The sequence below is a fragment of the Hypanus sabinus genome, chromosome 28, assembly GCF_030144855.1.
Source record: "Hypanus sabinus isolate sHypSab1 chromosome 28, sHypSab1.hap1, whole genome shotgun sequence".
Taxonomy (NCBI): Eukaryota; Metazoa; Chordata; class Chondrichthyes; order Myliobatiformes; family Dasyatidae; genus Hypanus; species Hypanus sabinus.
In genome coordinates this window covers 26,883,498-26,910,632 of record NC_082733.1, presented here as the reverse complement: position 1 = coordinate 26,910,632, position 27,135 = coordinate 26,883,498, and the positions used below count along the sequence as shown (strand labels likewise).

At 39.9% G+C, this 27,135-nt stretch overlaps 1 protein-coding gene across 3 annotated transcripts in view; it reads left to right on the top strand.

The window, feature by feature from the left end:
* The first annotated feature begins 492 nt into the window (after positions 1-492).
* The window catches only part of tnfaip8l3 (tumor necrosis factor, alpha-induced protein 8-like 3), a 90,628-nt gene continuing 63,985 nt past the window's right edge, over positions 493-27,135 (top strand). For 2 of the 3 annotated variants that reach the window (XM_059952788.1, XM_059952789.1), the window contains exon 1: positions 25,521-25,743. In XM_059952788.1, coding sequence (XP_059808771.1) covers positions 25,698-25,743 — 46 coding nt within the window. In that variant the 5' untranslated portion in view covers positions 25,521-25,697. Of the gene's footprint in view, positions 561-25,520; positions 25,744-27,135 lie in introns of those variants that run through there. The other variant, XM_059952790.1, reaches the window with a different exon arrangement.

Here is a 27,135-nt window from a genome sequence, read left to right as displayed (position 1 = left end):
TATTATTATTACTATTACATATTTTCAAATTTTGTCTTCTTTTGCATATTGGTTATTTGTGTGTAGTTTTTCACTGATTCTATTGTCTTTCTTTGTTGTGCTGTGAATGCTTGCAAGAAAATGGATCTTGGAATAGTATATGGTGACATATTTGTAACTTGGTAATAAATTTACTTTGAAATTTGAATGTTATGCTGACAAAGCTTCTGTTAAATAATCCCACAGATATCAAACAGAAATGCCATGGATTCATAATCTCATCACCCTTTATTGGAGGCTTTCAATCTAGCCCTTGAAATTATTTATTCTAATCCACAACTAATATTTGAGTTTTAGTATAACTTATGGTCTACAACATATATAATCTTTATCTATGCTAATTTTTCCATATTTTCCATTGTTATACCAATCATTCTCACTGCTTCATGCCTGATTATGTATACTATCAGACTATCAAACAACATTAAACATATTTCCATTTTAAATTACAGGTAACAAGTTGCAAACAGCTGAGAGAGTGCGAGCTTCTTGCTACTTTCCAAAAAGCCACCAGCTAATATGTAAGTTACCTTTTGACTTAAAGGTATATTAATGATAAACATAAATGTCTGAGGTAACCACCTGCTGTAATTTTCCATTAACTACTGACTTCTGCATTGTCAAAAAGATTGGAGCTGGAATATATTTTTACCTGTGCAGCTTATGCTTATTAATTTTTGGAGCAATCTGAAGGTTTTGTTCACTTGTTGTCCCTGCATTGAAATTGCCATTATTTGTCATTTTGGTTTTTAAAGTTTTGTGTCAACTCAATGTGATGGATATTCACTGTTTCTGGGCCAAGAGGCTCTTCTTTTTTGCCAAGCTCATCTTTCTAAACATAGCAGCTGACACTTGTAAAGATAAAAGTGTTGTTTTTGATCAAGTTAGACTTCCAACCAATATTCTTTGTTTAGCTGCTTATTGTATATGGGAGCCAGTCATCAGCTCTTAATGTAAGTGACAAGCAATAATAAATTTGAAGTTAAAAAGACAGCTTTGCAAATAAGTGTTGTCTATAGCACAATCGTGCTGGCCCACAGCATGCAGCATAAGAGATGTGATATGACTTTTTTTTTAATTTGGGTTGTCTCAAACCAGAGAACGCTGGATAGGTTATTTAATTGAAGAAAACTTACAGACCAAATTGACATTATCAGTTAACTTATCAATAGCTCATATGTTAATAGTTGGAAGATTTTTATACTCATTAAAGTCAGCTTCACAGCATTAATTGTGGGTACCTGGAAATGGTTTCTCCAGAAGCTTTTAGACCACTTGTGTTAAAAGGTATCTGAAAATAAAAAATATCACATGTGCACACAGTGTCTCAAGTGGCATAAATTTAGAGAGCAGTCCAGGCTTATTAGGAATGGTCCAGGAACATCAAGAAACATGACTGAAGCACAGGGTGAACTAGAATCCATTCCTCTGCCTTCAGCTTCTTCAATGGACTACTAGTTTATCTGTGGCTTGCTGGTATCCACTTTAGCTGATAGGAATTGTAACTGCATTTTGGAAATCCTTTGTGTTTTAGAAATGATTTGTAATTTGGAAATAGGTTATAAGCTAGAAATCCTCTGTGAGTTTTAAATGTATTTTAAGAATGTTGTTTTGATTTAAATATGTATTACTGAAAAGAAGTGAACTGTGTTTAAACTACTATATTAGTTGGAGGCACCTTCTCCCTGATGGGGCTCATATAGGGGGTGTTGGCAATTAAACTCACTCTGGAGGATAAACAAGGGAGTGAACTCATCTTTGAAGATTGGGCAGTATAAGCTCCCTTTAGTAAGAATAACAGTAGCTATCTATATCAGATAAGGTTTAAAGTCTTTATTTTACTTTAGAACTTCACAGTCTACAAACTGAACTATGTAATGCAGACTTTCCCCACTATGACTGAGTCTTTAATCTGCAGTATCGGTAAAAAGCTAGAAGATTAAAAGAGTAATAATTACTCTACACTCCCAACTATACAATATCCAAGATTTTTCAGTTTGCAGGAATGCAAAACAGGCATCAATATCCTTAAGCAAAGAGTCCTTTAATATTTAATGGTATCCAAAACACGATTTTATCTTTCCTGATGTCAGCTTGAGAAGATCTCAGACATCCAGCAGTATTGCTGACAAGTCCACCAAGCAGTCAATCACATTGAAGAATTCTCATTGACAGCAATCCAGGGAGCTAGATGCAGTATTTTTAGCTAATGTTCTAACCATCCATGAGTCTAAAATAAAGGTTGAAACAAACAAATGAAGCAAAAGCTGAAAGCTGCAAACATTTTTTTTAAATTTAAAATGACATTTGTGATTTTTAACAGCGTAGTAGGCACTGGAAGAATTCAATGGGCCAGGCAACATATACATCTCGATCCAAGATGTCAACTCTCCATTCCCTCTGTAGATGCTGCCTGGCCTGTTGAGTTCTTCCAGTGTTTTTCACTCACCTCAACACTGAACTAATTCTACAACCTACAGTACTGTGCAAGAGTCTTAGACACATATATATATATATATATAGCTAGGTGCCCAAGATTTTTTGCACAGTACTGTAGTAATTTTATATATTGCACTGTACTGCTGCCACTAAAAAAAACAAATTTCATGTCATATGCGAGTGTTGATAAATCTGATTCTGAAACAGGTCTCTATTGTAGACTGAGTGTGGGAAAAGGGGGAGGGGAGGGAATGGGAAGCTCCAGAAAGACATTCTGAAATTATCAGTAAACCAATTGTTTGGAAACAAATGGTCAATGCCTTCTGTCTCAGGGTTAGTGTATCTACACCCGTGCCAGTCCCCTCCCCCGGCACTCCTTCGCTGCCAGCTGTCCCACACCCCTCCTGCGGCACTTCATTCTCGCCACTCCCAACATCCTTTGCTCCCTCCAGATTTACAAACTCACTCTCCGCTCCACATTGACAAATATGGTGCTGTGCAAAATCTTAGGTATCTTAGCTATTTACTGTATATGTGCCAAAGACTTTTGCACAATACTGTAAATACTTATTTTCAAGGACTCTACAAATGATGTTCTCAATAGTATTTATTCATTATTATATTTGCACAGTTTGTTTTCTTTTACACGTTGGTTGTTTGTCAGTCTTTGTGTGTAATTTTTCAACGATTCTATTGTTCTCCTATGAACGCCTGCAAAAATATTAAGCACTGTGTAGTATATGGTGATATACACTGTAAGTATTTTGATAATAAATTTACCTTAAACTTTGAACCTTTTGTTTTGCTCCAGATTGCAGCCACTGCAGTCTGTATCTCCATTTCATGATTTTAAGAAAATTTGAGATTGAGATTCGGCCTTTGTGATTACGTTAAAAAGGCATTTTAATAATGTACACATATTGAATTTTACCTCTGAAATTCAGTTTCACTGAAGTCAGTAGATTTGCATTTCAGAAGCAGAATTCAACACCTATCCATTTCTATTTAGTGCACACAACAGAGAAAAAATTTGCATCTAATAAAGTCTTGAAATATTGTAGATTTATTTCACAGATACAACAAACTATACATAAAAATATCGAGACAGATTCTACAGATGCTGGAATTCCAGAGTAACACACACACAAACTGTCAGAGGAACTCAGATGGTCAGGCAGCATCTATGCAAAGGAATAAAGAGCCAAAGTTTCGGATCAGTCCTGTCAACTCTTTATTCCTTTCCATTGATGCTGCCTGGCAATGCTAAGTTCTCTGAGCATTCTGTGTGTTTTACCCCATAAAAATATACTTTTTTAAAGCCGGAGACTCTTACACAGTAATTGCTTAAAATGCCACTAATGTCTCTGTTCCTCCTCATACAACAAGGTATAATGTTTTTTAGGAACTTTCAGAAGATTTGAGTTAGGAGTTCCTGTAATTCTTATTTGTTCAATGTTTCCTGCAGCAAAGATTTCAAAAAGAAGGCATCCTATGAAAACCAGGGAATTTTCTGATTACCAAGCATGTTTCAGAAGCTAATATCAGATTCCTTCCACTGTAGGGGTGAGGTAGTCCCATTGGCATGCTCATCGTAAATTCAAAGATGATAGCCTCGCCCATTTTTCTCCAGCCCATTTTAGAAAGGCTGGCAATAGATTGAGATAGCTTCTAAACATTTCCACATAACATAAAATATTTATTTGCAATTAACTATGATATAAACTCCAAAATAAAACACTAAATTAGGAGACATTGTCTGATGCAGTCAGATGCTCTTCAATGGAACTATTATGAATATAAAAAAAGAGTGCTTTTAAATGAAAATTCCATGCAGTTTTTCTTTTTTACTTAGTGCCATTTTTAGTTTCAGTTTATTTATTTAACTGTAATCCAATGTGGCATAACTTACAGGTTTGCAACAGAAGGAAGGACTCTGACTCTGCCTGGCCAGGCACCAAATTCCTGTTGAACTGGACAGCCTTTCTCCTTTAATCTATTCCCGTTCCCAAAGTCAGATTTTCTACTAATTCTGTTTCCTTCTAAGTTTCATCTACATTATTATTTTTGGGACAAGCCATTCTATAGGCTAGGCCAGGATACAATACAATATTCATAAAGAGGAGGTATTTTATTTCTGCTGATTTCATAAAATTTCTATAAACACAGATGCAGTTACTGGCAATTTAAAACAACAAGTATGAGTTGGATTTAGAACAAAATAAAGTCTGAATTTTATAACCAATGTTTGAAAAAATTAATTTCCACTGCTTTCATGAAAATTCAAAGAAGTCTGTTATCGACAACAACTAGTTAAGTTATTAAATTGTATGTCTCAGCTTCTCAGTTTTTGTATTCCAATCTGTATTTCTTAATGATCTAACGGACAACATCTGCTAATGTGGAATATTGAATTCAGACTGCAAGCTTTTAAGTTATTCTTGCTCATTAATCTCCTTAAGGTGTCCGCAAACCTCAAGATTAGCTAGTATTGTGTTCTGAGCTAATATATCAGTGTTCATTAATGTTAAAGCATACAGTACCCTGTGTCTAAACCAAATGTGGTGATGCTTCAGTGTCAGAATATTGGCTGTCTCTTCTAGGCTATGACCCTGCCTCTGGTAAGTCATAAGTTTGTAAATGTTCAAACAATATACATGAGTAGTAATTGGACTTGAATCTATATGGCAATAAAAAATAGAGTTAGTAATAATGGAGTCTTTTATCCAGCATACTGTACTATCTACACTGGAAGGCAATACCGTTGATATGATGGAATAGATAGATTCACTCGGACATTGCCAATAAGTTGTCCCTCGCATTTGTCTACAGAACACAAAGGAAGTCAAGCTCCAATCAGTGCAGACCAGCATCCCTAACACAAGCCTGCTTAAATTAAGAAGTTACCTCACCAGATTAAACTGATGAAAATTTTTGACAAAACTATAAGAAGGCACATGTTCCTGTTGTGTTTCATTCCCTACTACTAAAAGCTTCTTATCGCTGGCTAGATAAAAACTCAGATCTTTTCCTACAAAATACTCATTACATTAGTGAATGAGCAAGGCCAGAAAACTGTAGGCATAATGTCATAATATTAATCCAAAGATGATGATACCTTGTAATAAAATGTGAGTTCACAATATGAAATTGCCATGAACCATTTACGCATAGTTTTAATACTGAACAATACACCCGGTGACTCAGTGTTGGCAGCACAACATGAGAGACACTCGTGTGTTTGTAGCTCTCAATGCTAGCACATGTCCCACCACACACTGGATACCGCAGCGTTCTGAATTCCAAAGCTCATAAAGTGAAACTCACTCATTTCTTCTGCTTTGGCATTCTGCTTTTGGAGGAATTTGGGGTTCGATGTGCCCGATCTGTTTTGTTTGTTTTAACTTTGCGCGGGATTAGGGATTTGGGATCGATGTGCCTGATCCGTTTTGTTCATCTTTTGTGCAGGGAGGGGGATTTGGGGGTTGGTGTGCCTGTTCCGTTTTGCTCGATTTTTGTGCAAGAGGGGGGATTTGGGGGTTGATATGCCTGTTGTGCTTTTGTTCAATTTTTTTGAGGGAGATGGGATTTGGGGGTTGATGATCATGCTGCCTTTCTTTGCTTTTATTTTCTTGCTTTCATGGTGACCCGGAGAAGTGAAGAATTTCACAGTTGCATACTTTGATAATAAATGAACCTTTGAACCTTTTTCTGACCTTTCTAACTTTGCTATTCCAAAAGCATGAGTTAAGGGTTTACAAGCAGCAACCGATCGCAAATAAGGAAGTTTCTTATAAGTTTGCCACTTGGACCATGTCAAGGCAAGTCAAGCTTATTGCCATTTAACTATATGCATGTATATAATGTATATAACCATATAATATATATAGAGACAAGACAACGTTTCTCTGAACCAGGGTGTAAAGCACAGTAATACACATAACACGCATTGTACATGCTAACTTATGAAAGTAAGGATAAAATCTGCAGATGAATCTCACATAAATAACAAACTAAGTCCATGAATTAAATATTGTGAAGTGTGGAACAGATTAACCAGTGACACTTTGAACACAGTGCATCAGATAGTTCAGAAGCCTAATGACCCGAGGGGAGAAACACCACTGAGCAGAATTAAATTTTGTGCTATAAATTAAGAAGTGAAGATGTAACACTACTGCTGAGCAATCTCTCAGATAATGTATTATACAAAAAACGTACTCCCTGGGCTAGAAAATACACAGCACATCAAGTACTATAAGGTAGTGCTGAGTGAGATGTCAAAGTCAAAGTTGAGTTTATTGTCACATGCACAAGCAGCATTTCAGCCATGTGGCATCATATAAGCAAACATTCAAAAGAAACCCCTAAATTAAACAATTGTGCTTAGGTCTCCAGGAACAATATTCTATTGTGCGTAAGCTCCAAACTGTCATGCACAATAAAACAAGTTTTTAAGTTAAACAAGAACAGTGGTTTCTCCTTCACAAGCTCTGCTCTATATGGAGAGTGCAAGGAATATAGAATCAGGAATAGTGAAACCTACACAACCCCTGAAACCTCCTCCATCACTCATTAAGGCCATGGCTGGTTGAATTTTGGTCACTTTCCTGCCTGTTTCTCTTAACTTTCACCTTTCCTACCAACCAAGTATTTATCTCAGAGTCCTGGTCGTGGAGTTATACAGCACAGGAATGAGACCTTAAGCCCAGTGCATCCATGCTGAGCTAGTCTCATTTACCTACATTTGGTCCAGACCCCTGAAAGCTTGCCCTATTCATGTACCCATTAAATGTTTCTTGGTCTTTAAAATGTCTCTCAAACTTGAATACATTCAGTGATATAGCCGCTATGAGGTATCTCAAAGGTTCACAACATTCTGAGAAAAAATCATATCTTCACCATCTTAAAAGGGCAAATATTTTCCTTTAAACCATGACCCTAGGCATAAATATTTCTGTTATATTTTGTAACTACAAAAATGAATTGAAAGAAAAACACAGGAGCTGGGAGATGCATGTATACTTACTTATAACTCTCCCTTTTGTTAGTGAGCTGCGTAATTATGACTTGGCATACTGACGTATGCCATTCACATACTTCTACATATAATCCAAAACAGATTATTTAAACAAAGAATGTTTAATCAAACAATATATTTGCAACATTACTCAAATGTTAGTAAAGTATTGAATACTCAACACTTAGCTATAAACTCCAACAATATAAAATGCATCTCAACTTATATAAATATACATGGTACAGTATATAATACAACTACTATATAGACATCCACACCATAGTAAATTGTCTCTAAAGATTTATTGCTGTGGAAGATTACCTACTCTTGTGGTATAATGTCTTTCCTAACAAGGAAGAGCACCCTGCTTGACAGGAGAGACTTGTGGCTGTGAAATAATCTCAGGTTCGGGAGCCTTCTCTAATGTGGTTGTAGGAGTTCACTCAAGGCCTGCTCCTGAGTAGTGGTTCTGACAGCTCGAGATACACTTCTTCTCTAGCAATGGGCTTGCTCTCCTCAACTGATCAATGTGTCATCTCCAGATGATATCAGACTCAGTCTCTACTGTGTAGGAGAGTGGTCCAGTCTGTCCTTAATCCTTCCCAGTAGCCACTTTTGATCTCTTCTGTAGTCAATCTTCTAATCTTTTTAAGACCATATTGAGATTCTGGGATGTTCCTTCTCATCCTCACCATTAGCAATGATGTCATCTTAATAACACTGAGTACCTGGATAGTCTTGTAGCACCTGGTCCATAGCTTTCCACCAGAGTGCAGGTGGAGATGCTACTCCAAAAATACGCCTATTATAGTGATAAGGTCCTTTGTGAGTGTTTATGGTGAGAAACACTTCTGATTCTTCTATATCTATCTTGGCTTTGCCCTTAAGATTCCAATATTCATCTTACCACTGAAATGTGCATTAATTCAAATGTCCAACATTAAATGTAAAGTTACATGCATAACCTAAACTGATAAAGTTTTGTTCCTATACATAGACAATGGTTGAGTGAGAAGAGGCATGGCATAGATGGTGGGGTCATTAACGATGGCTGCTATCTTCTTGTGGCAGCATTCCATGCAAGTTACTCAATGGTGGGAAGTCTTTGTCTATGATGGACTGGGCCATATCCACCACCTTCCATATGTTTTTCCATTCCTGGGCATTGGGGTTTCCATTCCAGGCCATGATGCAACCAGTTAGGATACTCTACACTGTGCATCTACAGAAATGTTTCCAAGTGTTTGGTGACATGTTAAAACCATGAAAACTTCCAAGAAAACTGAAGTGCAGTCATGCACTTTTGAGATGACATCTCTCCGCTGGTCCCAGGACAGATCCTCATGATGTGTTAGCACCAAGGGATTTAATGCTACTGACCCTCTTCACCTTCATTCCTCTAATGATGACTGCTTCATGGACTTCCAGGTTCTTCCTCTTGAAATCATTAATCAGCTCTTTTGATTCGCCCAACAACAATTAGGATCAGAAGTAGGCCATTCAGCTCTTCAAACCAACTCTGTTTAAATAAGTTCACTGCCAAGTATCCAGATTCCTCTTTTTCCAGTTTCCCTTCATTGATTTCTTTAGCTATTTGTTCCATATCCAGCTCCTTCTTGAAGATATTTAATGCTTTGGTCACAACTCTTGTCTGTGCTAGAGAATTCCACACGTTCACCACTCCTTAGATTAGGGGTTCCCAATCTGGTGTCCATGTACACCACACCAAGTGTCCATGGCTTAAAAAAGGTTTGGAACCCCTGTTTTAGATGAAGAAATTTTGCCTTATCTGAGTCCTAAATACTCTACCGTACTAAATTCATAACCTCTAGATCTAGCTTTACACTATACAAAACATCTTTCCTACACAAAATTTGTCCAGTCCCTTCATCATATACACTCAATAGCCACTGTATTAGGTGCCTCCTGTACCTAATAAAGTGGCCACTGAGTGTATACACTCTTCTGCTGTTGCAGCCCATCCCCTTCAAGGTTCATCGTGTTAAGCATTCAGAGATGCACTTCTGCATACCACTGTTGTAATGTATGGTTATTTGAGTTACTGTCACCAACCTGTTAGTTTGAACCAGTCTAGCCATTCTCCTCTGACCTCTCTCATTAAAAGGTATTTTCAGCCACAGACTTGTGCTTACTATATCTTCTTGTTTAATGCACCATCCTCTGTAAACTCTCAAGACTATTTTGCATGAAAATCCCCTGAGATCTGCAGTTTCTCAGACGCTCCAAGCACCATCATTCCACAGTCAAGGCCACTTAGATCACATTTCTTCCCCATTCTAATGTTTGGTCTAAATAATAACTGAATCTCTTGACTATTTCTGTATGCTGCCCCATGATTGGCTGATTAGATATTTGCATTAACAAGAAGTTGTACAGGTGTACCTACTGAAGTGCCACTAGGTGTACATTCTGTTAAGTAAAAAATAGATTTTATTTTTATTTTTGATTCCTTTAGAGTTAATTTACCTGATCTATTTTACACCACCCCTGAACAAACCTTTTCTCAGTCAAAAGCTTGTCTTTCATCCACCCTCTAACAACCTGCTTCACCAACACTTGACCATAAACTTCTACTGCTCTCTGACCTGTCAGTGCATCTCTTGCACTTTGATGCCACTCTCCCTATTCTACAACTTAAAATGGGTTTTATCTCCAACTTTTCCACATTTGATGAGATACAAGCTTGATAGGATATAAGGATACCTAATAAAGTGTTCACTGAGTGCAAGTTTCAATGAGGTCTCTAATTTTTCTAAACTCCAACAAATATAAGCCCAGTTATCTCAAGCAACACACACAAAATGCTGGAGGAACTCAGCAAGTCGGGTAGCATCTATGGAAATGTATAAATGGTCAATGTTTCAGACCAAGACCCTTTGAAAGGACTTGAAAGTGTCGTGGTTTTTCGTGCCCCACAAATGACCAGGAGACGCAGAAGATTCTTCAAGAAGTATTAAACTTTAATCTGCAAATCAAAGCTGAGACAGTCATTGAGCTTGTCACCGATTGCCCACCGATCCTTGGACATAGCATGTTTTATAGCAATCTCCTGGTTTAGTTGCATTATTATATGCAATCAGTCTATAGTTGCGTATCACAAGTACATCCGCCATTATTGTTTCTACCCATTGACTTAATCATGTTCTAATCTACATCTCTTAGCTACCTCTCATTTACACACCATCGTCTTCTACATTCTTAAGATTTCATTCTCCTACTAAATTGGGTCCGTGCATAGCAAATAGCAAGTTTCAAAGCTGACTACATAGTTTTGGTGACACAGCAAACAATCTCAACTTTTATACTCCAATAAAAGAAAAGGGGAAGATGCCAGAATAAAAAGGAAAGGGGAGGGGAAGGAGGATAGCTAGGTGATAGGTGAAGCCAGGTGCGTAGGAAAGGTAAAGGGCTGAAGAGGAAGGAGTCTGATAGGATGGAGAGTAGAAAGTAAAAAGGGAAGGAAGAGGATACCCAGGAAGAGGTGATAGGCAGGGGTGAGAAGAGGTAAGAGGCCAGAGTGGGCTCCCTCCTCATCAGTGCTGCCATCTCAGGAATATTTGGTGAATCTTCCTTGCATTCCCTTCTTAGCAAGAACATTCTTCCTTAGGGTAGAAGACCATTCTTCAGTGAATACTCAAGGTATGGTCTTACCAAGGCCCTATACAATTGCAGTCAGTCATTTTTCCTCTTCATGTTTATGTATATATTTAGATTTCACACATTGCATTGAAAGGGAAGGGATAAAGATGACAGATGCCTGTCTCTTCTGGATGTTTGCTGTCAGCATGTCAATGTGAAAAGAACCTGTTGATAAGCTGCAGAATTGAAAGACCTCAAGGGAAGCAAAATTGCAGGAGCCGGCACCTCAGTGTATCCGCAGCGTTAGCATTATTGGGTTATTTTTAAATGTTGAAACTTTAAAGAAAAGATTTAAGCTGGAAAGTCAGTTGCAGTGCATTTTTCCCTCCATTCTGGAGAAGGTTTATATTAATTATACCAATTGCCACTGGGAAAATCTGTCTCCAGTTAAATAAAGCAATAATTACAGTTTCAGTCTGCAGTGCTGTATAACCAAGGAGGTTTGGAGCTGGGTTTGATTTCAAAACACAGCAGCCTACTGCAGAATGAAATCAGACTGCTAATGAGCATACAAAAGCTTGCAGAAACAGACATCAGTGGAAACTATGCTAATGGTTTCAGGTTAAGGGACAAGGAAAGGTTCTCACATATTATTTTTCCACTGCTGGAAAAGGATCAAACCTGATCTGTATTCTTTTGAGTTTTGAAGAATGATGGGCGATTTAATTGAAACATATAAGATCCTAACATGTCTTGGCAGGGTAGATGTGGAGATGTTCCCACAGTCGTAAAATCTTGAACAAGGGGGGTAAGAGCTAAAAGATAAGTAGGTGATTATTTTAAACTGAGTTGCGTAAGAATTTTGAAATAGAAATTGGAACTGGAAGTGGTTTATTATTGTCATAAGTACCGAGATACAGTGAAAGGCTTGACTTGCATATTATTTATATCGATCAACTCCTTACACAGTGCATTGAGTTTGTACATGGTAAAGTAATAGCAGAATGTAGAATAAAGTGTAACAGCCACAGATGAAGTCCAGTGCAGATAGAGAGTAAGGTGTAAGGTCCTAACGGGATAGATCAGAAGAAGAAGAGGGTAGAAGATCTTCTTGATCCTGGTTTCAGGCTTTTGTATCTTAGGCAGTGCAGAACTTGCATGTCCTCTCTGCCGCCTCTTCCAGCTATGCTTCTTGAGTGGTGTATTCCCAGAACAATGGAAAATAGCATCAGTAACACCAGTACACGTGGGATTCCAGAGCTAATCCTACAAATTACCGCCCCATATCCTTACTCAGTGTCATCAGCAAGGTAATGGAAGTAACAGTCCACAAACAAGTTCAGAACTAGCTACTCTGTAACAACTTAATTTCAAGTAGGCAGTATGGATTTTGATCTGATCACAGTACAGCCGATCTCCTCACCACCTCATCTCAAACGTGAACACCTTCTTAGACAAAGGTGGAGAAGTGTGTGCCATAGCCCTGGATATCAAAGGAGCATTTGGCAAGGTCTGGCATAATGGACTCTGTGTTAAGCTGAGATCCAAAGGAATATCTGGAAAGCTGCAGAGCCACCTTCATGGACGGACCATCAAAGTTGTTATCTCTGGTCAGGCTTCTGATTCTTCGACCATCAATGCATCTGTACCACAGGGTTCAATACTGGGGCCACTTCTGTCTTCCGTCTTTATTGACGACTTGGTTGATGCCTGCAGTAACGAGCTATACCTGTACCCTGACGACACCACACTATTTGCACCAATTAGAGCAGGAGAGAGTAACACAGTGTCAGCAGGCCTGACAGGATGAAAGCCTGGGCAGACGACTGGAATGCCACCTTTGAGCCTACTCAGTGCAAGGCGACGGTGATGTCTAGGAAGAGGAATCCATCTACCCCCGACCCATAATTTGGGAACTGCAAGCTGGATTTAAAGAAGGAGCTAGTAATCCTTGGTGTTAATATTGACAGCAAGTTGGTGTGGGATAAACACCTTTCCACTATTTCAAACAAGGTTGGACAAAGGCTTGGAGCTCTGTGGAAAGTAGCATCCAAGCTAGACAAAGAGGGCAGAGCCACGGTTTACAAAGCCCCGGTATGAAGTATCATGGAGTATGCCTGCTTATCATGGATGAGTGCCTCACAGAGAGTCCTCAGCCAGCTTGATTCCATTCACAGAAAGGCTCTCAGGATTATAGGTGTAGATGAAGCCACAGCTCATGAGAAGCTGGCCGTCAGTAGCTTTCACCACAGACGACAGGTTGCTGCAGCTACTGTGCGATACAAAATGCACACCAGCCACAGCCCTGCAGACCTTCGCACCACGCTGCCTTCATCTTATGAGCAACGGCGCACCACACGATCAAGTTTATCTCTGCCTGCTCATGCTGTTTCTCTGCCTGATGCGAGAACCTACGCACTGGATAGAAGCTTCCTTCACTTGCGCTACCAGAATTTGGAACAGCCTCCCAGATGCTGTGAATGGAAACGTCTGCGATGATGGGGTCCGAGCCTTCAAGAGTCGAGTGCACAAACACCTATCCTCTCTGGGAGGGAAGTCACGTGCTTCTTCATAAGCTATCATGAAGGGGACCAGGATAGCAATGCTTGGTTGTTGGCCGGTAGAGTTAATACCTGACTTTCAAGAGCACTTGTCAGTTATGTTCTGACTGGACTTAGTCCTTAAACTGCTGAAGAACAGTCCGGAAAGTTCAGGTGCTGTTTTCTCCCAGTAGGGATTAGTTTTTAGTTCCAAGTGCTCCTGTCACGTTTTGTTACCCTGCAACTTTATCCTTCAATCTCTCTGAATTATGGAGGACAGCATGTGTATAAATGTCCCTCTCCAGCAGACTTCATCATGATCATCATGACTCCAGTATTTCTACTACTTTTTAATGTTCCTTAATTGTACATATGATTTTTTTTTAATGTTCTATCACTGAGCAGCATTGGACCATCTGATTGGCCTATCAGAGTTCCCTTTGGGAACTAGCTGATTTGATCAGCATTTCTGAACTGGCTATTGTTCACGATTGCACTTAATAAAAAAAATGCCCAATAGGACAGGAGAGAGCAGAGAGTGTCTGGGGTGGGTGGGGTCTTTGATGACTGCTTTAAAGCTGGCTGCTTTATTGAAGCAGCAAGATGTAAAGGCAGAATCCATGAAGGGGAGCCTGGTTTCTTGATGTGCTGAGCTGTTTCCATTACTCTCTGCAGTTTCTTCTTGTAGAGGGTGGTGAATCTCTGTCCTGGAAGGCTATAACATGGAATATTACAGCACAAGAACAGGCCCTGTATCCGTGCTGACAACAATGCCAAACTAAATTTATTCCATCTGCCTGCATTCGATCCATCTCTCTCCATTCGCAGCATGCTGACGGAATAGATTCTTTTGTTTGGAAGTTAGTAACGAAGGGCATCAATGTGGAGAAAAAGGAGACTGATTGGAGAAAATTACGTTAGTAAAATGGCATTGGATTATTTTTGACATAGGCAGTTGTTGGTAATGGGACCACTGCTTTACACTGTGGACATTCATACTGCACTCAGACTCTCTGTGGAAACCTTGGCCTTGCTGCCACTGTTGGGCTGAGCTGGTGGCAGCACCCTACATCCTGTTCCTGGGCTGGAAAGTACTGGCTGACTGGAGGCTGGAAACCAAAGTTTGTGAGCTTGAAAGTCTAGGGGCCCAGAAACAGTCTGTGCAGAGAGGCCTGTGTATGTGACAGGATGGGAGAGTAGGAAAGCGGCTTGCTTTGATAATCTCTTCTTTGTTCTATCATTGTTGTTTCTGCTGATTGTGTTATTCCGTGTTGTGTTGTTATTGAGGGCATGTTATAGTGGCACTGGAATACGTAGTGAAACTTGTAGGCTGCCCCAGCATTTCCTTAGGTGTGTTGGTTGTTAACACAGATGACACATATCACTGTATGTACCGCAGATCTCTGTGACTGTTAACTATTTTTGATGTGACAGCTGTCAAAAAAAATCTGCAATTTCTTTCAACAGTTCCCAAATAATCACTATCTTTTTATTTATTTATTCATTTTATAGGATGTAGGCCTCACCAGCTAAGCCAGCATTTATTGCACATCCCCATTTTTAGGGGTCAACCGCATTGCTATGGTCTGGAGTCACATATAGGCCAGACCAGGTCAGGAAGACAGGACTCCTCCTCCAAAGGACACTAGTGAACCAGATGGGTTTTTACGACAATCGACATGGTTTCATGGTAACCAGATATTTATTTTTGTTGATTTCAAATTCACCATCTTTCCTGGTAGGATTCGAACTCCTGTCCCCATTGTATAACTGGGTCTCTGGATTACTGATCCAGTGGTGATTACCACTTCACCAAATGATGCAATTACAATGAAGACAGTTATGTTTCATTAGGAGTTTGAGGAGATTTGGCACGTCACCAAGGACTTGCAAATTCCTACAGGTATACCACGGAGAGCATTCTGACTGGTTGCATCACTATTTGGTATGGAAGCTGCAATGCACACAATCAAAAGAGGCTGCAGAGAGTTTTACAATCGGCCAGCTCCTTCTCAAGCCACAGGTCTCCAGGCCACTGAGCACATCTTCAAAAAGTGGTGCTTTGAGAAGGTAGCATCCATCAAGAAGGATTCATCATCTTGGAGATGCCCTCGTTCTCGTTAACGAACAGGAAAGGATTAGAGATATATGGATAGGTGGAACTAGCTTAGAAGTAAATTTTAGCTAGCATGCACCAGTTGGGCCAAAGGGTCTGCTTCTCTGCTGTATGACTCAATGACTGTTGGGGACAGGGTTGTAAACTGAAGCACCTGGATGAAATCTTCATGGCCACAGGAAGAACATACAAACTCCACGTGGACAGTGCATGAGTTCAAGACCATGTCTCTGTCTCTGCAAGGCAGCAGCTCTACAATGCGTTGTCACTATGCTACCCTAACATCTGAAATAAAATCAAAAGAAAAATACTGGAAGTACCCAGCAGATCTGACAGCATCTATGGAGCAACCATTTCAACCCGATGAAATGTTGTCTAAACTGGAAAATTTAAGCATAAACAAGTTTTAACGTTAAAAAGTGTTTCTTGGTTCAGATGATATCTGGATAATTTATTTATAGCTCTCTAAATATAAAATTCTGCAGGAATTGCCTTTATCTATGTAGGGTCCTATAGGCTGATAGAGCTTAGAAGCTAATTCACACTTGGGCTGAAGTGTCCAAACTGTCAAAATTCAACAAATCAAATCATTCAGCTGAATAGTAATTCTTCTAATATTTTCTGCGCAGATCCTTCAAATCAAACTATTTTACCCCGTATATATGTCAATATAAATGGATGTGATTTGATGTGAAACAACAGTTTTGGTGTTCATGAAATATGAAGTTGCTTTGACTTCTTCATGCAGTCCATCCGATAACCTGCTTATTGTGCTTATACCATCAGGCTATTCAAATTTTATTAGCGAGCAGAACTATTCTTTTTTTGTTGCATTGTTATCAGCCCTATCACAGTGCAGTTAAATTAAGCAAAGTGAACACTTAATGCTGCAAAAATCTAGAACAACAGTTAAAATATCAACGGGTGATCACACTGTGGCCTATATTTAAAAAGGCTGGAAGAGCATTCGGTGAGTGGAAATGTGTCTGAACTCAGCTGTATGTGCACAAAAGCATCAGACGTGGGCATGTTTGAACAAGGCAGTGATGCTTCCACTGGTCAAGTGCCAGTTAGGACTGCAGGTCGATTAGGTCTCCTTCAGTGTCCAGACTTTCTGAATCCTTACCACCCTACCACTTCTTCAGTATCACGTATCCTCAAAATTCTCTTCAACGTATTTAAGACCCATCAGGATTGCCCTCATCAGCCCTGACAATCGCAACCTCCATTCCTCTAACACTGGCATTTAGTGAACCCCTCCTCAACCGCTTCCTTAAATCAACCACAGGCGTTTGTCCATTAAATGTCCATAGTCCCACACTGCCTTTTTCAAGTCCTTTGACTTTGCACTCGTCTCTTCTCTTTTACAACCTAGTGGCAGGAGCTGGCCATTCAACCCCTTAAAAAAAGCACAGTGACCCCCCACATCTTGTCAACAATCCTGCCTTGCCGCCTTATACTGAAAAACTTTGATCGTTCCTCTTTCATTTACTCTTTCTGTAGCGTCTCTTTCACAGCATTTTTCTCTTGTTTACATATTGTTAACATATTTACTGTATGTACCAGATTGAGATGTTCACGCTGGCAGAGTTCTATAAATGACTAAGGTGCATATCCAGTAATGGCAAACAATTATAATCCCATTGACATCAGAGAACTTAATCATATCAGATTACAGGCAAATTTATTTCAACACTCTCACAGGCTCATAAGTACTAAATTAATACCTGCTATTATTTATGCATTATATTGAAGTCTAATGCTCTTCTGAGTGACCTGAGTCCGTAACCTTCACTGGCCTTTTTTGGTAATACCAAGGAAAGTGTAATGGAAGCATTTTCAACTTGCGTCACACTAAAGCCAACTCAAATTTAATTGAATAAGCAGAGATCAGGGCTAGAAATGTGTAAATGCTAAAATTATAGGGGCAATGCCAAAGAGTTTTAGTTCCAATACCAAGAGAAGGGTGCTATGAAAAAGTGATACATATTGGCCATGTGTGATACTTGGTACAAATGAGAAATGTCTTCTCTGGATTATTTTATAATCAGAATCAGATTTAATATCCTTGGCATATGTCATGAAATTTGATAACTTTGCAGCAGCAGTACTATGCAAAACATAATAATAAAGAAAAAAACTGTGATTTACATATTTAATAGTTAAATTAGATAAGTAGAGAAAAAAAATAGAAATAAAAAAAAGTAGTGAGATGGCGTTCATGGGTTCAATGTTCATTCAGAAATCAGATGGCAGAGGGGAAGAAGCTGTTCCTGAATCGTTGAGTGTGTGCCTTCAGGTTTCTGTATCTCCATCCTGATGGTAGCAATAAGAAGAGGGCATGTCCTGGGTGATGGGAATCCTTAATGATGGATGCCACCTTTTTGAGGCATCGCTCCTTGCAGATGTCCTGGATACCACGGATGTGTGTGCCCCTGATGGAGCTGACGAAGTTTACAGCTCTCATAATAGATAAAATAGAATATGTGGCAATAAATGGCAAATGGATCATATTTGTAATTTCAAGTCAAGTCAAGTCACTTTTATTGTCATTTCGACCATAACTGCTGGTACAGTACGTAGTAAAAACGAGACAACATTTTTCAGGACCATGGTGTTACATGACACAGTGCAAAAACTAAACTGAACTACGTAAAAAAAACAGAGAAAGCTACACTAGACTACAGACCTACAGAGGACTACATAAAGTGCACAAAAACAGTGCAGGCATTACAATAAATAATAAACAGGACAATAGGGCAAGGTGTCAGTCAGTCCAGGCTTCGGGTATTGAGGAGTCTGATAGCTTGGGGGAAGAAACTGTTACATAGTCTGGTCATGAGAGCCCGAATGCTTTGGAGCCTTTTCCCAGACAGTAGGAGACAGGAGAGTGTATGAGGGGTGCATGGGGTCCTTCATAATGCTGTTTCCTTTGCGGATGCAGCGTGTAGTGTAAATGTCCGTGATGGCGGGAAGAGAGACCCCGATGATCTTCTCAGCTGACCTCACTATCCACTATACTAATTTGAGATGATTTGGCCAAATTGGACTAGGTTTCAGTAGATATAAGCTTTGTCAATTGTTGACAATGCAGTGTTAACATTCTTCAGAGTAACCAATGTTTCTGACCAGCCACTATTAATTTATCACTATTGCCGTGGCATGTGTCTGTGGGTGGAATTAGAACAATATATGTATGATTATCTAGGAATATTTTGTCATAGGAGCAGAGACATAAGCCATAGGAGACTTGCACTCCTTCTTTTCTTACAGAAACATTCATTTAGTTCCATAATAGAGGGTGAACTCTCCTCTTTTCTGATATCAGTTAAAAATATAGATGCTGGTAAAAAAAAAAGTATTACAATGTGTTGAAGGTATATTAACAAGGTGTTCACTCTATGCTGGAACCAACATTTCTATACCTACAAAAATAGCCCTGACAAACACTTTCAAGATATTAATAAAAAGGGAGCTGATACCAGGTTTTTAAATTCATTAATCATGAAGTTGTGTATCATGCTCCAGATTCAGGGTCGAGTGAAGAGAAATCTCAAACCCATGGGAATGGAAGTCCTGAGAGTGACAAAAGACTTGAATATTGTAGCCCATTTTTCTGCCAAAATGCAGCAAGAATCAGGAACAGGGGTAGGGCCAAGGGATTAAGAGGAGAATAAGATGTGAATGGGACTGTATAATTGGTTATATTTCCATTACAGTATGTTTTTATAAGGAAGCATTTGTTAAGTATTAATTAATTGTCCATTATACCACTGGCATTTAGGGCAGCAATGAAACTCCTCCATCTCCTGTCCTTGGCTGCATTGAAAGAATCTTCATTGCTGGTTCCATAACATTTTTTTCTTTGACCAGTCAGGGTTGTTCGCCCTGAGCTGAATCCCCAAACCTGGAGGGCTGGTGGACCACTCTTAGTCTGGCCTCTACCCTTTGACCGATTTGGCATTGGTGACCCTATCGACAGCCAAAGCACAAGGCCCTGACTCCAGCCAATGTAGCTCTCTGGGTCATTTGAGGCACGCAAGCCTCCAAACCCTAGGACAAGGTTGTAGTCCTCTAGGAGGAGGAAGCATTTGTACTAAGGAAATATTATCATGAGGGTTTAGTGCCATGGGATGTTTAGATATTATAGGGTGTTTACGCTGTGGAATGTGTATACAGGGGGTTGTATGGTGGGATAGCTGAACCAAAAACTGGGAGGTAAGTGAGATAGAGGGCTCTTCTTCAGCAAAAAATAGGGTTTGTACTATGTATTGGATTTCCATGCAAAGAAATTATTTGACAGGTTAACCATTCTAGGAGACAACATACACAAAACTCTGGAGGAACTCACCATTCTATGAGTATTTGAGATCCTTTATTACACTTACACCATGCAGAATTTGTACAGTTGTTTTTGTTTTATTATATATTTCTGGATTTATGTATCTCTGCAATAAGGTCTTTATGCCTTAGAATGGCATTATAAGGTGTCTATTATATGGCATATATACTACAGTGGCTGTGTCTTCAGGTGCCTATGTAATCAGCTATTTGTTCCACAGGATGCCAGTGACATGGAGCATCTGTGCAAATGGAATGTATTGTAGTTGGGATGGTGGGGGCAGTGTAAATGATGTGTGGACAATCGGTTTGTTTAACAGGATGTGAGCACAATGGATTGATTTCAGAACAGCTGCAAATTCTTAGTTGCCTCAGATCTGCAGCCAAAGTCTGCCCACCTACTGTAAGTTACGTTCATTTCTAGCAGCAAGTTTTAAATTACTGAAATCAAAAATAAAACAGTGCAGATGTCGGAAATCTGAAATAAAAGCAGACAACTCTGCAAATACTCTGCAGGTCAAGCAGCGTCTGTGCAGAGAGAAACAGAGTTAGTATTTCAGGTCAATGACCTTTCACTGGGAAAAATCAGAGGTGAAAAATCTTTTAAGTTGCATAAGAAGAGGGAAGGGACCATAAATGTACTTCTTCCAATTTAGTATGTTGAATTTAGACTTTATACAGCACTAGTGAGGCCTCGCTTGGAGTACTGTGAGCAGTTTTTGGGTCCCTTATCTTAGAAAGGATGTGCTGAAACTGGAGAGGGTTCATGAGAGGATCATGAAAATAATTCCAGGATTGAATGGCTTGTCATATGAGGAGCATTTGATGGCTCTGGGCCTGTATTCGCTGGAATTCAGAAGAATGAGGGGTGACCTCATTGAAAACTATTGAATGGTGAAAGGCCTTGACAGAGTGGATGTGGAGCGGATGTTTCCTATGGTGGAGGAGTCTAAAACCAGAGGACACAGACTCAGAATAGAGGGACGTCTGTTTTTTTGAACAGAAATGAGGAGAAATTTCTTTGGCCAGAGAGTGGTGAATCTGTGGAATTCTTTGCCAAAGGCAGTTGTGGAGGCAGAGGTTGATAAACTCTTGATTGGTCAGGGCATGAAGGGATACGGAGAGAAGGCTGGAGATTGGAACTGAGGGGAAAATTGGATCAGCCACGATGAAATGGCGGAGCAGACTCAATGGGCCAAATGGCCTAATCCTGCTCCTATATGTAAAATTTTACGGTCTTATGCAGTGTTTCGGATATGAATTATTCTACATTGGGAAATGTAGTGGATTAGCGGATTAATGTAGTGGAAAAGTGGATTAGGTGGCCCTTTAGAGAATGCTTCCATTCAGCTGCTTCTCAAACTCTCTCTCCTTCCCACACCCACTCCAGCCTCTTTGGCTTCAGTTTCCTACACTGTACACTGTACCAACTTTAAATTCCTTGGTGTTATTATTTCAGAGGACCTGTCCTGAGTCCAGCACATAAGTGCAAATATGAAGAAAATATGGCGACACCTCTACTTTCTTTGGAGTTTGTGAAGATTCGGCAAGACATCTAAAACTTTGACGGACTCCTATGGATATGTAGTGGAGAGTATACTGACTGGCTGCATCACAGCCTGGCATGGAAACAGCAATGCCCTTGAACGCAAAATCCTACAAAAGGTATGGACCAGTCCATCATGGGTAAACCCCTCCCCACCATTCAGCGCATCGACACACAACATTATCATAGGCAAGCAGCATCCATCATCAGGGACCTCCTGATGCAATGCCCTCTTCTCACTGCTACCAGGAAGAGATATAGGAGTCTCAGAACTCACACCATCAGGTTCAGGAACAGTTACTACCCCTCAACCATCAGGCACTTGAACCAAAGGGGATAACTTCACTTGCCCCATCATTGAAATGACTCACTTTCAAGCACTTGGCATCTCAAGTTCTCCATATTTATTGCTTATTTACTTATTATAATTATTTCTTTCTTTTGGTATTTGCACAGTTTGTTGTCTTTTGCACATTAGTTGAATGAGCAAGTTGGTGTGACCTTTCACTGATTCTAGTTATTATTCTGTTATGGATTTATTGAGTATCCCTGCAAGAAAATGAATTTCAGGGTTGTATATAGTGACATATATGTACTTTGATAAGAAATTTACTTTGAACTTTTGAACTTTGAATACAGTTCATTTATATCTGAAGAAACAGCACCTCAACATCAGACTTGGTACATTACAGTCCTCCAGATTTAACTTTAGATAAACATCTGTTCCAATGTTATAATTCACACTTCCAGCCTTCAGCTTTTTTCTCTCTTCTAATATACACACTTGCACTTTGCCACTCCCCAGACATATTGTTTATTACTTTTTAACTTTGAACATAAACGCAGAACAGTAAGCACAGTGCAGGCTCTTCGGCCCACGATACTATGCCAACCTTTTACCCTGCTCCAACTTAACCCTTCCCTCCGTTCTTCTTTCACCCATGTCCCTAACGTGTCTGCCTCTAACCACTACCATGACGGCACATTCCAGGCAAACACCACTCTCTGTTTGGAAACGTTACCTCTGCCATCCCTTCTATACTTCCCTCCAATCGCTTTAAAATTATGCCCCCCTTTTGGTTCCCCCTGTTCAGCCGGTATGACAGCACTTGTTATATTTAATCTCTCCTACCACACATCTTTCCTTTTGTTGTCTTGCCCTCCCCCTTTTCGTTTCACCTGAGCTCCAATCCCAATCCATGACCACTCCCTATATCCCCTCTGCCTGTCGCCAACACTACCTTCACCACCCTTCAGGAAATCTACACACAGTGGAATACTGGCCTCGACTTACCCACTCTGTAATCCTGATGCCTAATTGCGTGGGAAAATGACCCCATCATAAAATGGCCCCTTCACTGCGGATGAGTTTTCTTTTCAAATCACAACACAGGCCCATCAGTGCTTTCAGGAGATAGGAGCCAAAATCTGAAAAGAAAATAACAGTATTATCTTCTCTGGCTTTGACTGAACCAACTTACTTCAAAAATCGTTGAGGTCATGAAGATATTGAGGTATAAAACTGGAAAACAGATTGAAAAATTAGAATTCATGTGGAAAAATATTAAATCAAAACTATTATTACCAGTGAAGAAAGCAAATGGCATGCTGGCTTTTATAACAAGAGGAATTGAGTATAGGAGTAAAGAGGTCCTTCTGCAGTTGTATAGGGCCCTGGTGAGACCACACCTGGAGTATTGTGTGCAGTTTTGGTCTCCAAATTTGAGGAAGGACATTCTTGCTATTGAGGGAGTGCAGCGTAGGTTCACAAGGTTGATTCCTGGGATGATGGGACTGTCATATGTTGAAAGATTGGAGCGACTGGGCTTGTATACACTGGAATTTAGAAGGATGAGAGGGGATCTGATTGAAACATATAAGTTTATTAAGGGATTGGACACACTGGAGGCAGGAAGCATGTTCCCGCTGATGGGTGAGTCCAGAACTAAGGGCCACAGTTTAAGAATAAGGGATAGGCCATTTAGAACAGAGATGCGGAAAAACTTTTTCACCCAGAGAGTGGTGGATATGTGGAATGCTCTGCCCCAGAAGGCAGTGGAGGCCAAGTCTCTGGATGCTTTCAAGAGAGAGTTAGATAGAGCTCTTATAGATAGCGGGGTCAAGGGATATGGGGAGAGGGCAGGAACGGGGTACTGATTGTGGATGATCAGCCATGATCACAGTGAATAGCGGTGCTGGCTAGAAGGGCCAAATGGCCTACTCCTGCACCTATTGTCTATTGTCTATTATACCCCTCTTGGAGCTTGTTCTGTACCTGCATGTGGTTTGTGGAAGTTGTTTCTGTATTGCTGCTCACACAAATAATGAAATAGAGGCAGAAACATAAGAAGAATGCCCTTTATATAAGGTGGCAACTCTCAGCTAATCTGCAGTCGCTGGCACAACAATGCGTCGGGAGTCATACCACATAACTCCTAAGGCCCACACTTACGCTTGCTTGGGCAAAGTAAGTGGTGGCACATCTGCAACTAACTGGGCTTAAGGCCTGAGGGGGAAATGTCATGTTGGAGTTCTTCCTTGCAGATTAGAATCCAGCCACTGCTTCTGAGAATTATGAAGGCACCTCGCCACCCAGGACATGCAGTCCTCTCATTACTACCATCAAGGAGATACAGGGGTCTGAAGACACACACACAACATTTTAGAAACACCCACTTCCCCTCCGCCATCAGATTTTTTTTTAACATTCCATGAACCCGTGAACAGTACCTCACTAACTTGCTCTCTTCTGCCCAACTTATTTGCATTTTATTAATTCCTAATGTAATTTATAATAACTTTTATGTATTGCACTATATGGCTGCCATAAAACAACAAAATATGTCAGCAATAATAAATCCTATTCTGATTCTGATTATAGGAGGCTCACATTGCCTCCTACTGACACTCACTAACAAGGCTTACATTCAATGTACAACCATGTAGATGTTTAATGGTGAAAGCGTTGGGGACAGCAGAGGGAATACTCCAGCCATTACTCAGTACCCAGCTTCAAAAAACTACAGAGAAGTCCTTCTCTCCCCTTGCTGTTAAGTAATAACAGACGCTGAACTGTTTCCTAAATTCCGAGGGAGCTGCCGGAAAATAACTCTTCAATAAGCAACTTATTTAAGGATCAGGAATTAAAAGCATAAATGCATCAAATCCCATGGTCTTGCATCAGAAAAGATCTGGCAAAAAAAAAACACAGTATTTGGCCTGGTGTCAAAATAGTACAGACTGTACCATCTTGTCTCAGTGCAGAAGCGATCGCACTAAAATGAACGATGGCACAGGCAGGGGAACTGACTCACAAATACCATTTTTTTCTCTCTCTTCAGAGCAGTTTAGTGGAACAAAAAAGTGTGCCAATTTTTTTTTGTAGTTTAGCTGAATCGAATAGAAATATCAGACTTTAACAGACTTAAATGCAGCTGCTCTGAAAATACGAGCCTCATCTTATTATGCAGGCTCATTGGCCCACTGTCTACTGCTTTTAACGATGAGTTGAATAGGGATTCTGCAACAGTGAAGAATTTGCTCATAATAATTCCAGAGCTATTTTGAAGGCTTATGAAGAAATATAACTAAAGCTTATTAGCTGTTAACAGTGAGTGCTAAACTAATCCAGGGAACAGCTGGACTCCTAGGACTGTCACTTTATTAATCATTTAGTCAGCTTGCATTATTTCTTTAAGCAGCCTCGTGCTCAATCGTTAGGATCCTTGTTATTCATATACAGTCTGTGTGAGAGGAATTTAAGCAGTTCTGTGTTTCAAATTAGTTTCCTTCACATCGAACAGTCCCTTTGGAGAATGGTTTTCAGTCAGACGTCATAGCCAATCGCCCGGCTGCCCAGTCACTGCGCTGTGCTTAAAAAAAAAGAGGGGAGAGATGATGAAGCAGAGCTGAGAAGCATCCGAGCTCAACGCTGACTCACTTTAGGATCAATCTGCTTCTAAGTTACAGTGGTGGTTCTGTCTGAATGCAGCAGCCACTGTACTAAAGAGTTCACTTTAAGTAGTCGGCAACTAGTGACTGAGAAGGATTAGAAGAGAAATGGATTCAGAATCTGGAGAACTAAGTGAAGGAGATATGTCTTCAGGTAAGTTTTTTTAATATCTATAGGAAAGTATTTCATGAAACTACATTAGATGTGAGTACCTGTTGTGTGGCACTCGATGACAATTGAAGCTCCTTTAAATAAGCTTTTCCTATTTTGTTTGCTTCATTAGACAAAACGTATACCACTTCTGTTTCTAAAGTAACCAAAGAGTACACAGAAAAAATGCACCCAGCTCTTTCAGGGGAAGCTTTTAGAATGGTGCGGCATTTCCAGTACAGCCTGTTATTTGTGCTTTTTATTTCTTAACTTCTGTTTAGTATTGCATGCCGTTCTCCAGAAGTGTCTATCAAACCAGCCAAAAACAGAGTCGGCCCAAATTCGTTGGAAGTAGACCCAGACAAGTGCTTCATAAAAAAAATATTTTTTTTATCTACTTTTCATTTCACAAATGTGGAGAAGTTCCAACTTCAGCTGGATTTATTTCCGTTTCAGTGCTATTGAATTCATTCATGCATGGAATAAAAGACAAAACCTGTTTCACATCTGTATAAAACAGTTCATATTTTTGTAGGTGCAGGCTAAATTTCCTCAAAGGGGCTCTTGATTCACAGTGTCGAGCAAAATATCACTATGGGCAGGCAAGTTGAACTGTTTATTGGTGAACAGTAACAGGGTGGACAGGAAGAGGAGGGGTGGGGTGGAGGTGAAAATGTTAGGTGTGGGGTGGGGGTGCGTGAGTAAGCAGCAAGGAAACACACAGAGCTTGTATATATTTTTTAAGCAGGCATCAAATGTCGGAAACTTTTCCACTCCACGTCAATATCTATCGTAAAATGTGTTAATGCCTTTTAGAAGAACTCAGGATTTCCGGCCTTTGTGTTAATGAGCAAATATTTCTGAAGTTAACACTTGCTTGCCAGCTGGCAGAATAACAGTCTCGGTCATCTTTATTTGTTTGAATCATCTCTGCTGATTCATGAAGAAAATGGTAATTTTTGCGACCTTAGTCCCCAGTAAACAAACTCTGATCTCCCGGATACCAGCTGGAAATCAGTGACAGTGCTCGCTGGTGTGAACGTATGAACCTGAGGCAACTGTCACTTCCTGCAGACGGAAAACTGGATAGCTGTCCAAAACAAGCACTTCCAACAAGAGGGAGAAAGCTTGGCTCACTTGCGTCTCTCTTTTACTTTTTACTTGGCTGACAAACTCTTGTTGATTAATCCAGACTCATTGATATTGTAAGGTCACAGAAGTTAATTTAGAGCACATAAAATGGGCCCTACTTGCCAGCATTAGGACCATATCTTTCTATGCTTCTTTTTATTCTTCTGTAGATTGAATGGACATGAACTCATAAACTCTACCTCACTACTATCCATAGTGATCGCCGTGAGTTGACAACAACTCATACAGATACCGCTGCCGCCC